The 16,607-nt window shown below is 35.2% G+C and overlaps 1 protein-coding gene across 1 annotated transcript; it reads left to right on the plus strand.

The window, feature by feature from the left end:
- Nucleotides 1-11,173: 11,173 nt before the first annotated feature.
- Nucleotides 11,174-16,267, plus strand: LOC113505682 (pro-resilin-like). Its single transcript, XM_026888482.1, has 7 exons — nt 11,174-11,714; nt 12,004-12,054; nt 13,091-13,236; nt 13,721-14,070; nt 14,380-14,468; nt 14,996-15,130; nt 15,528-16,267. The coding sequence occupies exons 2-7, from the start codon at nt 12,049-12,051 to the stop codon at nt 15,666-15,668; spliced, it is 867 nt and encodes a 288-aa protein (XP_026744283.1). The 5' UTR covers nt 11,174-11,714; nt 12,004-12,048; the 3' UTR covers nt 15,669-16,267.
- The last annotated feature ends 340 nt before the right edge of the window (nt 16,268-16,607 follow it).

The raw sequence follows: 16,607 nt of genomic DNA on the forward strand, positions 1-16,607 counted from the left end.
GACTGCTATACCCAAGGTCGTACGTTCGATTCCCGCCCAGGACAAATGTTTGTGTGATGAGCACGATCATTTGTTCTGTGCATAGGTGTAATTTAGCTATATTTTATAATTAATTTATATATTTGGAAATGTATAAGTATGTTTTTCATGTTGTTTAGTACTCAAAATACAAGCTTTGCTTTGTTAGAGACTTTTTAGACACAAGAGTATTTTTTTTGTAATGTCTAATCTTCTGTAAATCCAATTTCCATTCATTCATCGACCGTTATAAAAAGCAGAGAATTGGGGAATCAATTCCCCAATTATTTTAAATTTTATCCAATGTCTTTCGATCGTTTTTAAACGTAAAAGCTTAACGAATGTTTCTTTCGTGAGAGTATCAAGTATTTTATTGCCAAAAGACGATTAGCCGTATTTAGTGCTTAAATTACAAACTTTATAACTAGTGCTAACGAGTCGTGAGTTAACAGTTTAAAATTGTTATATATTATTAACTTATAGTTCATGTAATCGATTATAAAAAAATATCGGATACCTATTTTTTTTTCATAGCGTTAACAAAATATGAAGTTGATACAGTAAGCTAAAAGTTCGTATGACGTCATTTTTTCCCGACGAGTGACGTCATAAGCCTCCTTTTCCTTTCACGATGTTTGATACCTTTTGTCTTCGTAATTGTTGATTAATAAAATATAAATATAAAATAGTAACCAATATCTTTTTACATGTATTGACATATCACAGGTTTTGATCATTTTATTTTTGCATAGTAACAACTTTGAAAAATCGTCAAAGTTACGGGAGATTCGAACGCGCAACCTAGCACAAACAACTCACCTCTAATTCTCTGAGCCACCAGGAACATCCTAAATGTATAAACTTTCACTTATTACAATTAGTAAGGTTTGTAAATAGTTAGAAATTAAAGCAAAAATGTAATATATGAGCTAGTTATTATTTGAAAAGATGATAGGACTATCGTGACAGAAGGAAATTACAATATTTGTTAAGAGCTCTTTATGTTATAAGCGAAGTACGGAAAGACAAAAACATACCAATGATGCTACGGTATACTGAATGGATGGAACGATGTCGATGAAATTTGGTGTACAGGTAGAAGACATTCGATTAACATAATATTACTACCTTTTTTTAACGAAATGCTTTGGTCGCATAAATTCATCAAACGCGGTTGAGCCTTCTAGCTAAAAAAATATTATTTGATTAATAATATATGCTTAATATTTCACAATTTAACACAACACCACCTAATCTCAAACTAGGCAAAACTTAATGTATTATGACTACTTATTTATATTCTCGTATATTTCTAAAACACAGAACACATTCACATTACACAAACATTTATCCTGGTTGAAGATCAAACCTACGACTTCCGGTATAGCAATCAAATCCGCTAACTACTAGACGCACGCTTGAGCCTAAAACCTAGTCCAAACTAACAAAAGTGATCGATATACAACCGTTTGCTCACGACGCATGCGCCGGCGCAGCATTACCCAACCAATGTTACAAAGTCTAAATATACAGAACACAGCGATTATCGTGTACAGGAAGATGTGCTGACTTGCATTTATTTAAATATGTGTGTATTGCGGGGATCCTTTGAGTGATCGGAGACTGGATTAGGTCAGGTCAATAGTTTGATTGGCCTGTTGGTCTGGTGGTTAGTGATCCTGACTGCTATACCGGAGGTCGTGGGTTCGATTCCCACCCAGGACAAATGTTTGTGCGATGAGCACGATCATTTGTTCTGTGTCTGGGTGTAATTTATCTATAATATGTATGTATTTAGAACTATATAAGTATGTTTATCAGTTGTCTAGTACTCATAACTCAAGCTCTGCTTAATTTGAGACTAGATGGCGTTGTGTAAATGTAGTCCAATATTATAGATTATAATAGTGAGATATATGTTGCAGCTGATCTTCGAATAACTAAGACTTGGTTATCATATAGTTATGTTTTTGGGTAAGGGTAGACGAATGAAATTTAAGTAAAACCTCATAAGATGTTTTTTTTCATTGGCCTATAGGCATAGTTTTTTTAGTATTGTATAGTTTTACAGCACGCGTATGTCTCTGAAATCATCCTAAACGGCTGGCTCGATTAAGATATTTTTATGCGTTTTGTTGATATTCAGAAACCACCGCAGCAGAACGAAGTTTCCGTATCAACTCATCATCGGCCTAGCCTCTTTCCCAAGTGTGAAGTTTCAGTGGCAACTAGTAACTTTTAATGAGAGAAGACAGATATAGGTGCTAAGACTTAGTTTTGATAGCCTAGATATAGAAACACCAACATAGGTAATACAATCACCCTACATAACCAAAACTCCAATATGAAAAACACCCTTACACCTTCGACATAAAGTACGATTTTGCAAAGCAATATCCATACTACCATGTGTTAATATTGTATTGATAACCCAGTCACACGTAGGTTTACACTTGACCTCAAGTAATCAGAGTAAAAGGTCACTTTTTGACCCTCAATGAGGTTCCTTATTTACTATGCTTGATACATTGATGTGCGAAAGCAATATTTTACAGGTTATTGGTAAGTCTATAAGATTTAGCTTAGCATAGGGTGAATGTTATGGTTTTGATCTTTTGCAGTTAAGGATTTGATTGTGTTAATTACACGGAAACTGTTTTTATGACGCAAACTAGCTAAACGAATGAGTCATCATCATCCACACTCCACAGCCTTTATCCTCCCACTGCTGGGCATAGGCATATTAGGCATTCCCTTTCTTGTGCCAACGAACGAGGACGGAACCCAAAATGTAGCGAGTCTTAAATTAACAGTTTCGTTGAAAAATAAATAAGCAAATTAATTTACCAGTCATAAAATTTATCACCGCACCAACATTATTGAACCCTGTTTTTTAGTTTCGTCGAATTTCCACAGATATATGTACATCTATGATCATTCAACTGGCAGGCTGTATCAATGAGATACAGCCTGATTATAGATATGCTTGGCCAGACGAAGAAACAGCGGAGCCTTAGTTTTCCGTTTTACTCTTGGGATCCAAAACCCAAAAAACAACATACAGACACAGAAACTCTCATTTTTATATTAAAGTCTTCATATATTATTAACCAACACATACCTGTTCAACAAGAAGGCCAATAATTACAATATAAAATAATACATCTTCAATAATTAGTTTTGCAATACCCATATCGCATACAAAACTTCATCTGATACCATCAAAAGATTGTATCAATTACTCGGACTATATGTTATGCATTTATGATGGTTATGTATGTTCAGCATATAGAAATAATAACGCCTAATTATATCAAGGTTATTTTGTACTGTTTAGTGATGTTCTTCAAGATATCGATGTCGATATTTTGAAATCGATGGATACATTTTAGTCAAATAGTAAAAACGGTACTTCATTAAGGCTCTGCTGTTTTTCTGACAAAGCCTGAAACTCGGATATTTACAATTGCTGAAAGAATGAAAATTGGATTTAAATTGACACTATTCGTATTCTCTTAAGCATCTTGCCAGCACAGTAATTGGAAATTAATTTTATTGACATCGAGTGTTCCGCCCCGTACTGAATTGAGAAGACGAAAATTTATGTATTTAGCAACCTTCTATGTAACCTTTTTTACATGGTTTTTTCTGACATGAGTACGAAAGCAAGAGCCACTTAGACTCAAGCTGTTCTTTTTGCACGAAGACTTGCAATCGCAATTCAACGTAGCAATGCTACCAGACTTCTGGGCACGTTAAATTACATCTACATCGATGACAAAGGATCACACCTTTGTTAGGTGTCTTTTTTGATGCTTTGCAAATAGTATTTATTTATCTATTAGTATATTATACTTGTATCGTAATTAAAATAAATATTTTATATGTCACAAATTCCATCCGAATATTGACCATCATTCAGTAATCACTTCACCCCACATACCGTCATTTCTTCTCTCGCTTCATATTAACAGTACCGTAGTTCGCAGACTCAACAACACCCACAACACAATGATTACTTAACGATTTTTCATTACAACAGATTATTTATATCTTTCAGAGGAATCCTTTGATCACAATACATGCTGCGAATTCATACAACGAAAACATTAGCATATCTGCATATTCGCATTGCTAAGTTATAATCTAAATCCACAATTGCACATCACTATCTATCATCGATTTCACAACGAGCGCACGAGTCGCTATTATGACAATCGATTCGATAGCAAAATGTAATCGATATATCGGTATCCCACATATTTGGAGCAAGGTCTTGAATTCAGTGAGTTGATTTATAGAAATGATGTATTCTTTCAAGTTAAAAGTAAGTCTGCTTAGGTACAACTGTGCTTGTAACTTGTGACCTAAGGATTTAATTATTTACAAAGGGTGTCGTTATTAATTAACATCGAACAACAACAATTTAATATGTCCTTTGCCAGCTCTGTAAGACACATTATAGTGCATAAGCATATACCTACGCAAACACAGGTGTTCTCTTAGCCCGATGAGACGGCAAACGAACGCGGCTGAGAAATACCAAGCAGAACCCATATTTTTAAATCCCACGTTACGTCCCCAGCAACACGAAAACTATGATATAGATCTGAAACGCTGATTACTTTCGTAAGCTAGGCCTCTTACTTTGGATCGTCAGTTTAATTAGGCTTGTAATAAGAAAAGCCACTGTGTGCGACGTGCACAATGGTCGCTGCTTCGATCCCCGAGTAGAACAAATATTTGTGTGATCCACGACTGCTTGTCCTGAGTCTGGGTGTCTTTGTGCAAGTGTGACTTGAATGTGTATGAATCCCAAACTACAAAGACTAAATTCATCACAGCAGAAGTCGTTTAAAAAAAGTTAAAGTCGATTTAATTCGAATATCTTTTCACTTGTAGGAATAGAAATAGAGGCTTTCAAAATAAGACATTTACTTTGCATAATTCTTTAAAAGACAGGCCTCATTCTAATAGAGCCGTCAAATACTCAAACATTCGAATAATCCATCATGGACGAAATCATGATTAATCGTTATTTTCTAAAGACGATTCTGCCCAGCCTGTAATAGCCAAAGCGTGATAATATGCATGCATTTAATGGACAAATCACGATCCAAATCAGAACATTATCTGAAATTATTCGATTACTGCAATCGATTGGGATCCATACTTGTTTTATCGATTCATTCGCTTTACGCGATCCAATGTGAATTTAAAATCAATTTTAGAATTCTGTATGAGAAGCAAGGCAACGATGAGACCTAATTTCGTCTGGATTTGATGTGTCAGTTGGGTATATCATATAGATATAGTAATAGGCGGAAAATAGGCACTTTCATGGAACATATTCGGTATGATGAAATTGACAAAATGACTTGTGAATAAGAGTATCTTAAACACTATTGGTCAGTGGTTAGTGGACTTGACTGCGGTATCGGAGGTCGTGAGTTCGACTCCCACCCAGGATTATGTTTGTCTGATGGGCATGTATCATTTGTTGTGTATTGAGGTGTAAATTATTTGTAATATGTATGGATATAAAAATTTCAATATGTTTATCAGTTTTCTAGTGCTGCTAATACAGGCTCTGCTTAGTTTGAAACTAAATGGCGCTCAGTGAAAAATGTAAACTGAAGAAACCTTTATTTAAAAAAAAACGTGGAAGGGTACATCAGCTTTAAATACTAGATATCCTGCCAACATCCTAAGGATAGGAAAGAAAGACAGAAACATTGTAGCTTGAAAAACAACAAGCATTAGATAATACAAATTTCTGGTCTACTAATCTAACCTGCAACAAGACCGGCTCGCAATGGTAATTATCATAAAGTATCATAGTAACATAGTAACTCTGCTACTGTTAACGATATATTACTATTTAAATAAGGTACTGAACCCTCCCCGTCCATCCCACTCGCAATTGACCGGTTTTTAATTATTTCAGTTGCAACATCTATATTTATTATTTGACTTTAATGTATAATGGGATTGGAGTCTGAGATTTATGTGTATCTAGTGATGGCCAATAAAATATAGTGCCTAGGTACCATCTCTGACCTGGTTTAATTGCGTTTGACTTTTTTAGTGCCTACTTCTCAAGTATCGGCAGATGTTTCGAAATTTATTTTATGTTTAATGAAAATTTAGTGATTACTGCCACCGTGCAAAACCCAATATGCGAGACGCGTCGCTGATTTGATCAAGCATTTTTGTGACCCACGAATACTTGTTCTGTGTCTTTGAGCTTGTGACTTGACAATTTGACATGATGGCTTGATTAAGCTACATAATGCGAGAATCGTTTTTTTTTAAGAAGTGAGTAAATAGCAGGTAGAGAATTTATTATTATTAAGAAACTATGCTAAAAAATAATGTTCTCCCAAGATCTTTAAGTGAAAAAATGGGAGGTTTATGATTTTTTGCTTAACTTATTTTATGGATGTAGATAGGTAAACCTGATAATTAAATATCGTGAAAATCATGTGGGAGATTTCCAAACCCCGTGTTTCTCAATAAAATATGTTAATTACAAAAAAAAACATGTGTAACTACCAAAACTCCAAATACGTTAAGTGTTCATTCATTTCAATTTAACCACAAAAATAAATAAACTCCCCACAAAACATCCTTTATTTATGAAGACATCTTTCATCTATAAATTCCAAAAACGTTAGATGTAGACCGTCATAAATTTATCAGAATCGTGCTTCGCTTTAAAACTGCAACAACGGTGACACCTGTCGGCAAGATCACGAAACATGTAACAATCAAATTCTTGTGTATATAAGACGATATCTATGAAGGTTTTATATTTTCACCAGCCAGTTATTGAAATCAAAATTCTAGTTTTAAAGCCATTTTCTAGGCACTTTTAAAACGTTACAGTATTGACTTTAGGTGCACGGTACCAAAACTGACATTCCTGTGAAGAACAACCGGCAAGTACGTCCATAACTTGGAAAATGTCACTTAATGAAGTTGTCATTTTCCTAATGACCAAAATACTTATTACTTCTGGGTTAAAACGTAAAAACACACGTAAATGGTCTTCCAAACAAATTAGGACGTTTTTTACTTTTTTTTCTGTTTCAAAGGACCCGCTGTCTGTCCTTCTGCCACGAACCATGATATCTACAGTAGAAATTATCAAAGATGATGTAAAAATCAAAGTTGATTCGGTCGTCGTATGAAAAATAATACTGCGGTAATTATACCTAATGCTTTCTTCCTTTCTTATTATATACTAGCTGTTGCCCGCGACTTCGTCCGCGTGGTTAGAAGATATAAGTTATAATTTATACCTGCCTTCTATCTATCTATCTGCCTTCTATCTATCTTGTAGGATTCAGTCAGCGTTTGCAATGTAAGCGCAAAAAAATTGTTTTTTTACGACCTCACTTTAGAAACATCAATAATTGTAGCCTATGTATTATTCTGATGTATAAGCTATATTGTGGTAAAGTTTCATTCAAATCCATTCAGTAGTTTTTACGTGAAAGAGTAACAAACATCCATACATCCATACTTACAAACTTTCGCCTTTATAATAGTAGTAGGATTTTTTTGCTTTTTATTTTATATTACCTACTTATATGGAACCCCATATCGTGGGTCTAAAACACACTTGACTTTTACAATCTAGAAATTCCTTCATTACCAAAGTCCTTAACCAGCTAATTACGAGTTCTACCATAATTTATGAGTTCAAAAGTGACCGATCTAAATCTCGGTTAAAGTTACTTAACTATAATATCCGAAGCACCGTTCTATGATTTAACCAGTACTGTACCTGCGCAATATATCGTGACGAACTCATTCGTGACTGCTACCAAACTATCGCGCCTTTAATTGATTTTTTTTACTCTATTTTTGACCTCTTTCGTTGTGAAGTAGGTTGAAATTTCGTTTATGTGACCGACCTTAGGGTATTTGAATTTGTGGAAGTTCTTGAGATCCGGGTTTAGTGGCTAGTTTGATTGCAGTATGAAGGATTACAACGCATTGCCATACAACGACAGAAAAGCGCGGATGACGTAGCACGGCGGTTCAGGTTTAGTCAGTAAGAGTTTAACACTACCCATTTCCTCACCCGAGGGGGAGTGGGTGTCCATGAGGATTCCCAAGCCATGCCAAAACAGGTCATTTCCATTTCAAATGCGGTATACAAATTACACTCAACCTTAGAAATAATTTATCCTTCATGCAAATGATGTCTGTGTTGGATGCCAAAAAATGGGAAGAGGAATTCTTCCCACTCCATTGCTCTTGAGCAGCTAGCCCAGAAATAGTAAATTTATAAGATCAGTAATTGATATTTCCATGAGTTTTGCAAATTGTTTCTAACATGACTTTTGATTATCGAGAGTGAAATCTATCACCATCAAGCAATAAACTTGCATAATTTGTAACCCTCGTCTATAAACTATTAAACTACATATTTCATGATCTTGTTTGAATGAAAATAACAACGAAGGCGCCTGATATATTTATTAATATAACATTATAAATTATTTAGTATTATTGGAAATTAGTGTATTTAAAACTCCTCCACACCTACAGTGACATTACTTTTAAGACGTAGCAGTAGGCACGCGTAATTCTACGAAAAATACAGGGAAATCATTAGCCTCAATGCTAAAATAACAGATAGATTAATTTAATAGTTATTTGAATACAAACTCTTACAATACTTAGACTTAAGTAAAACAGTTTTCGTGACAATTGAGAAGCCCTGAATTTTAATCACTCCATTTGTTTGTCGTGATCTAAAATCCAATTGGTGTTGTGAGGATTACGACTTCCAAAGTAAAATTTAACTGCTGATGGATGGATGCCGAATCAGCTCTAGGTCAAGGGGAAACAGGAGAGGACAGGACGAGGTCGATTCCTTTTGAAATTTCACAAACTTGGATACATGGAAGGAGAGGATGGGAGGCCTGCAGTAACACTCATGGCTAGTAATTAATTTTTATTATTTACTAGCTGTTGCCCGCGACTTCGTCCCCGTGGGTAGAAGATATAAGTTATGATTTTTACCTGCCCTGTTTTTTTTACATTTTCCATTGTATCTTCGCTCCTATTAGTCGCAGCGTGATGGTTTATAGCCTAAAGCCTTCCTCGATGAATGGTCTATTCAACACAAAAATATTTTTTTCAATTTGGACCAGTAGTTCCTGAGATTGGCGCGTTCAAACAAACAAACAAACTCTTCAGCTTTATATATTAGTAAGTATAGATTTGGCTATGGATGTCCTACTGCTTGGCAAATCTCTCGCTTTTATTCTTTCACTCTTTAATCTTTTGTTAGGACAACCCCCACATTGGCAATTCCCCCGCGGGGATCGAACCTGCGACACACCGCTTACAGTAATCATAAATGCCATTATACCATTCGGCTATTCTTACCTACATTCAATAAAGCTTAACAACTTGCAATAAAAACTATAAAAGACATAAACAAGCACGGTGGGAAGTTTTTTTACTATAGTAATTACTACCGAAGACCGAATAAAATATATACGGAACATAATAGTTAGAAGCTATTAAATATTATACCTTATTTGTCACTTTAAGTGTCCATCACACATTAACACTTGTCCTTATCTTAACACTTATATCCTTTAATTAAATAATTTCATCGTTATTAATTGGATGGTCCGCGATGGTTTTTTTTTGTTTCAGTTCTTAAACATGAAAATAAGGGAACTGTAACCAATATAAACAAGTGCAAGTATTCAAGGGCATTGCAAATCAGTTCTTAATAATTCGTATTTTTTTAATCTATTTTTTATTCAATAGAAAATGACTAACGAACTTAAGAATTTAAAGTTTTACGAGTTTAACTTGCGACACACAAGACAGCCAATATCGAAACAAGTATCTTGAAACACATGCTTTCCCCCAGCGGGAATCGAACTCGCGACAACATATAACAAAGTTAACATGTCCACCTTGTAGAATACGATAAATATAATTAATACTAGCTGTTGCCCGCGACTTCGTCCCCGTGGGTAGAAGATATAAGTTATGATTTATACCTGCCCTGTTTTTTTCACATTTTCCATTATATCTTAGCTCCTATTAGTCGCAGCGTGATGGTTTATAGCCTAAAGCCTTCCTCGATGAATGGTCTATTCGACACAAAAATAATTTTTCAATTTGGACCAGTAGTTTCTGAGATTAGCGCGTTCAAACAAACAAACAAACTCTTCAGGTTTATATATTAGTATAGATATAGATATAGATTAGCGTAGCATCTACAAGGTCTGTGGATAAAACATACCTAATAAGCAGAACTCTCTGCTAGTAAGACACGAAATTAAATTTTTAAGAAGTCTGCGAAAATAGTTAAGTTTCTCCTGCAGCAATATCACCGGTTACTAGTTACCAGTCAAGTGTAAATCAGACTCGCATCAAAGGGTTTCGTAAACAGGGGAAAATTTAAAAAAAAATTGTTACAGACCAGCGATAAAAAGGATTAAAATTATATAAAACTAGCTGTTGCCCGCGACTTTGTCCGCGTGGTTAGAAGGTATAAGTTATAATTTATACCTGCTTTCTATCTATCTATCTGCCTTCTATCTTGTAGGATTCAGTCAGCGTTTGCAATGTAAGCGCAAAAAAATTGTTTTTTTACGACCTCACTTTAGAAACCTCAAAAATTGTAGCCTATGTGTTATTCTGATGTACTTATAAGCTATATTGTGGTAAAGTTTCATTCAAATCCATTCAGTAGTTTTTACGTGAAAGAGTAACAAACATCCATACATCCATACTTACAAACTTTCGCCTTTATAATAGTAAGTAGGATTTCGAAAACCTTTTGACAGTTCATTCTCAATCCGAAACATATTTCTCCATTTATCTAATATTCACGTAATTATTTGGCCTATTTTACATCGAATAGAGCAATTTCTGTAACTTGAGCAATTAGTGTTGTACTGTTGTGCCTATTACAGTTATGTCTGCTTCTAGAAGCTAGGGAGTTGTTTACACGATGGTTTTACATTATAACACTCATATTTTAGCACGGTTTCAAGTAGAGCATACCTTCGTTTATGCTTTTAGGCGAATGCAGCTGATATGGTTTGTAATATGCTTTATTTTAATAATTTTCTTTAATTAAAAAATGTATTATAAAATATTGTTTGTAAAGTTTTGCTATACGATTACTTTTATATGCATAACTTTTGGATGATTTTATCAATATAAAAAAAAACCTTTTATAGTAGATGCCTCTATCACAACCCATTACAATTAACATAACCTCTAATTCAAAAAAGTTTATACTTTTTAAATTTTATTTGTAAAGCAAAGGTCGCAAGGTACAAAATAAACAATCCTTGTCCTTAGCAAACGAGACAATAGCCGTCACACAATGTCAATAGCAAAACTACAATAGCCCTATACATCTAACAAATCTTGGCAATGACCCTACAAAGTGCAAAAGTAGAGCAACATTCGAACCGTCTCGTCGAGCAGATGCGCCAATCTCTCACGCACACATCCAAACACTTGATACATACATACGTGAAGATGTACATACATTTAAAGTAATCAGTAATCATTGGTATCGTATATAAGCCGTTCGGAATCAATACGGACATCATTCGGGCAACATCGGCCGTCTTCGTTCGGTGTTCCAGATTCGGATTTTTTAAAAAATATAACCGTTGAGTGAAGTGTTTTGGAAGGTTCGGAGTTCAAATTGTTTTTTTCGGAGATTTTATTTTTGTGTAAATGCAGTTTTGATATTTAGATTATCTAGATGTTATTTTACTATCTAAGTAATCTTTGACCCTATAATCGTGTATAGTCGCAGGTTCGAATCCAGACCAATAAAAGTGACTTTCTCAGTGTAGTTTGTTTATTCCATTTTCTAATAACTTGATGGTGCTCTCTTAGACTACTTACCACATTTTAATTTTATTTCTTCTTTGCCCCATATATAATATTGATATTTTTCGACTTTTCCACATGCAGGTAAAAGTTTTCGGTTAAGAAACAAATACAAATACAACCTCAACCATGAAGGTAAGTAAATAAAAATATCATATTATTTTTAAATTTAGTACGAAAAATCTAAACTTTCAATAACTTCCCTTAAAAATATAATTAAAACTTATTTGTACCTCATAATTTATTTCGAGGGCTATGTCCTATAAACAATATACGGCAACCAAAAATAATTTCTTAAAAAAAGCCACCATAAGGTACGTTGAAGGGTATAATAATTGGGGAAACCATGTCGCAAGCATCGCCCTAATTGTCAACGTTTTTACTAGCTGACGCTCGCGGGCCCGTTATCTACTAATCGAAAATGATCCCACAGGAACATAAAATCGGGATAAAACCATTTTATGTGCTAGTCATGATTATAAACTATCTAGTTTCGTCTAAATCCGTTCAGTGGTTTCTGCCTGAAAGAGGAACAAATTAAACATCCGTACATAAAAACTTTCGCGTTTATAATAAGTAGGAGGGGATAGAAAATAATTGTAATATTAGCAGTATTCAGAAACTTAACTTCATTCTGCCTTTTGGCTAAAAGAGTTATAAAATACTTTACTTACTGTTAAGAAACACGCACTAGCATTATTTCAGTCGTAAGGAAATTTATCATCTATGAATGTTTAAATATATTTATAATCCCTTAATGAAAATATGTCAATTGTTAACTGACATCCCTCTTACCCAATTGCGTCAGAAATAGCGTAAAATTTAAACTATGCCTCACAAGTCACAGGCCGACTTGCGAACAAAAGCTTATCTATGCTAATCTATACTCTATACTAATATATAAAGCAGAAGAGTTTGTTTGTTTGACCGCGCTAATCTCAGGAACCACTGGTTCAAATTGAAAATTTATTTTTGTGTTGAATGGACCATTCATTGAGGAAAGTTTTAGGCTATATATCATCACGCTGCGACTAATAGGAGCGAAGATACAATGGAAAATGTGGAAAAAACAGTTCAGATATAAATAACTAACATAACTTATATCTTCTAACCACGCGGACGAAGTCGCGGGCAACAGCTAATTAACAATAATGACCACATTTACTTTCAGATCCTCATTCTATGTGCGCTGGCCGTGGTGTGCCTGGCCGAGCCTCCGGTGGACAACCGATACTTGCCTCCCTCAGCTGGCTCCCCCTCGGCGGTGTACGGAACCCCAGGGGCACCTGGACTGAGGCAGACTGATGCTGTGTTCAGGTGACAAGAACTTTGAATGGGACTTTTCTTTAACATTTTTGGCTTCTAATGTGATGGAAATACATTTTTAATTTTAACAAATGAATTTCTTCAGCTTACTTTGCAAAAGCTGGTTGAAGCCTACGGGATAGTTCAAATGTAATGTTCTACAATATATATAGAATTAAATGGTCTACAAAAACGTTTGCAACGGCATCTTTTAAGGTGGACTCACTATAATCATTTTTAAGTTATATTTTTTCCGCAACAACGCTTATTTCGAAGTGGATTTATTACGATGGGATGAATCCTTATCAAAATAAAGAACTTAATAGATATTATGTAGTGTATACGACTTATACAATTGAATATAAATACTCTTCAGTATGAGCAGTGACATGCGTCACGACTACTCTAAACAGTTGATTTAGAGCAGCTCCTCATCAAAAGTCCCAACTTCTCTAACAATAATCAAAATAACTTATTCCCATGTTTAAACTTTCAGAAGCCGCCAACCCTCCCGCGCTGGATCCCGTCGCCCTTCCTCCCAATACGGCGCTCCCCAACCCTCAAACAGATACGGGCCCCCTCAATCCAACTTCGGTCAATATAACGCTCCTTCGTCCACTTACGGTGCCCCCGGTCAGAGCCAAGCTCCCTCCTCGCAGTACGGTGCGCCCTCAACACAGTACGGCGCGCCCTCCTCGCAGTACGGCGCGCCCTCTCAGTTCGGGGGCTCCCCTCAGTTCGGGGCCCCGTCTTCTCAGTACGGAGCACCAGCAGCTAACGCTCCCTCTCAACAGTACGGAGCTCCTTCTCAGCAATATGGCGCTCCTGGATTCGGTGGTGGCGCTGGTGAGTTATACTGATGTTATTAACTCATATTTTTTTTAAATTAGCCAGGTATTTGCAAACAAACTAAGAAAACAAAAGGGTTATTGTCAAGGCAAGTTTTACTCCTTCCTTTGCCCTTCGTGTAGTGGGGCCATTGTAATCCTTTCGGACAATCCCGCTGTCCCGGCTACTTAGCTATCCTTGCAGTCAAATTCTACAAATGAACATGTTTTTCATAGATGTCATTCATAGTGAACTTATTTGTAGACGAATTTTGTTGTTTAATAATACGAAGTGAAACCTTCTAAACAGGTGTCTATTCCATTACAGGAGGTTACTCGCAGGGCGGTCAGCAGAGCCGGCAGTACCTGCCCCCCGGCGGCCGCGGAGGGTACGGCAGTGATGACGGTAGCAACGGCGTAAGTAGAATACATTTATTATGTACTGAAGAAGTATTGAACGTAGCTTCAAAGTAGTATCGAAATAATAAAGTACTGTCAAATAGGTTTACTATAACAATGAAATGCGTAGGTTGCAGGCATTATAAACAAAAATCTTTGTACAGCAATGCTTGTGTAGTTTTATAAGTAAACAAGCCGCAAGAAAAAAGCACCATCTTTTTTTGCTGTATTTTCCCGAATTATATTCAATCTATTACGTACTGCTGGGTAAAGGTCGCTCCCAAATTCACTGCAAAAACACCTCCACATCCCATTACATTCCAGTATTTTTAACCCTAAACGCGAAAAAAGGGGTATTATAAATTTGCCGTGTCTGCAACAGCATAGCGCCCAAAAAGATTGAGTTACTTCTATTTAGTTTGTTGTGTATTAAAGGTGAATTTTGTGCGATTAGTTCAAAGTTGTGGGGAAGTGTGAAAGTTTTTAGTATCTGGGGTCTTCTTTATTTTTAATTTAGTTTCATTTTCATTTATTATGTTTTTCAGGAACCAGCCAACTACAATTTCGAGTACATGGTGAAGGACGACCAGTCTGGCAACGACTTCGGTCACCGCGAGTCGAGGCAGGGCGACAGGGCTGAGGGCCAGTACTACGTATTGTTACCTGACGGCAGGAAACAGGTAAAAACCGACCAGTTCATTACTGCTTTTGTACCATATTTTTTGAGGTGGAAGCTAAGGAAACTGGCTGTACTGGCGCGAAAATATTGGAAGTGGCTGACTTATGTTATTGTACGATAAACTCAGTCGTTTATGCTACCTATATGTTGCCTATTTTCAAGCTTGTTATAGTTTTAGGCAACTTGGTGTCGTTGCAATCAGATCACGGGTAAACATAGCCTAATCGTAGCATATCCTAGCATAATCGTAATTATAATTGCTGTGGGATGTTGGTCGAAAATGCATTTTGTTACTCACTCTTTATTTTAGTTATTACGCTTGGAAGCACAAAAGTAATACATTACAAACATTACCTACATTTTCCTAGGTTTTCATCAGAAATTTTCTTATTTTCCAGACTGTTCAGTACGAAGCTGACCAAGACGGCTACAAACCCAAGATCTCCTACGAAGACACCGGCCTCGGCCAGGGAGGCTATGACAGAAATAGCCAGGACGGCTACAACGGCAACGGCTATCAGGGACAGGGGCCATACTAAATTAAACTTTATACCAGCGAAGTAAGATCTAGAATTACGAAATACTAAAATTCAGGGCATTTTACAACTATTCATTTAAATCCATTGATCTCTATCAATTAGCTAGTTTCTTTATTGATAGATTCATTTTCATGTTTGTCATTAATTTGAATGAGGTTGCTTACAATGATTGATATTTTTTATCTGTGGTTCATTTAGGCGGGATAATACTTGGAGGTTATGTGCAAATACTCAAAATACAAATGTTTAATTATCGAGAAAAGCTGTTGGTATTAAAGAAAATGAGTGTATTGTCCAAAACTGTGTGGAAATATTATTATTTTTATGGAAAGGTTAATATGATGTGTTCATTAATTTTAGATTGTCGACGACTTACGCTGTTCATAGGATTTTGAGCCATATTTACGAGACTAATGTACAAAACGCTTATTTAGTTGTAGTTATTAGAAAAACAAAATGGCGGAATATTTTATTTCAATTATTTCTTCACTTGCTCTTTCTTTTTGATGAAAAAGACATTTCGTCTTTGTTTTTCTGTTATATATTCTATAAAGCCCAAAAAATAATTATTCATTTCATTTTACTATTTCAAATAATTATTTTTTGGGCAAACTATATATTATTTTATTTCAAATACGGCCAGTTTCAAAGAAAATGTATTATTATTAACTTCAAACTATTGAATGATGGACGAAAATAAAACGATTACTTATATCTTTCTATAAACTGATATTTAATATAAATAATAGTGCACTAGTATCGCATATTTTGTAAATAAATGATTAAAAATACAACTTCTTTGATTTATAAATTCCTGTTCTTATATCAAATTAAAGAAAGTATATTTATATGATCATATGAATTATTTCAAAATTTTTCAGTATTAGATCAAAATATGAGTAACGCTTTTTTCTGCAACAAGCTTAAAAAATCTTCTTT

The sequence above is a fragment of the Trichoplusia ni genome, chromosome 26 (genome assembly GCF_003590095.1).
Source record: "Trichoplusia ni isolate ovarian cell line Hi5 chromosome 26, tn1, whole genome shotgun sequence".
NCBI classification, from domain to species: Eukaryota; Metazoa; Arthropoda; class Insecta; order Lepidoptera; family Noctuidae; genus Trichoplusia; species Trichoplusia ni.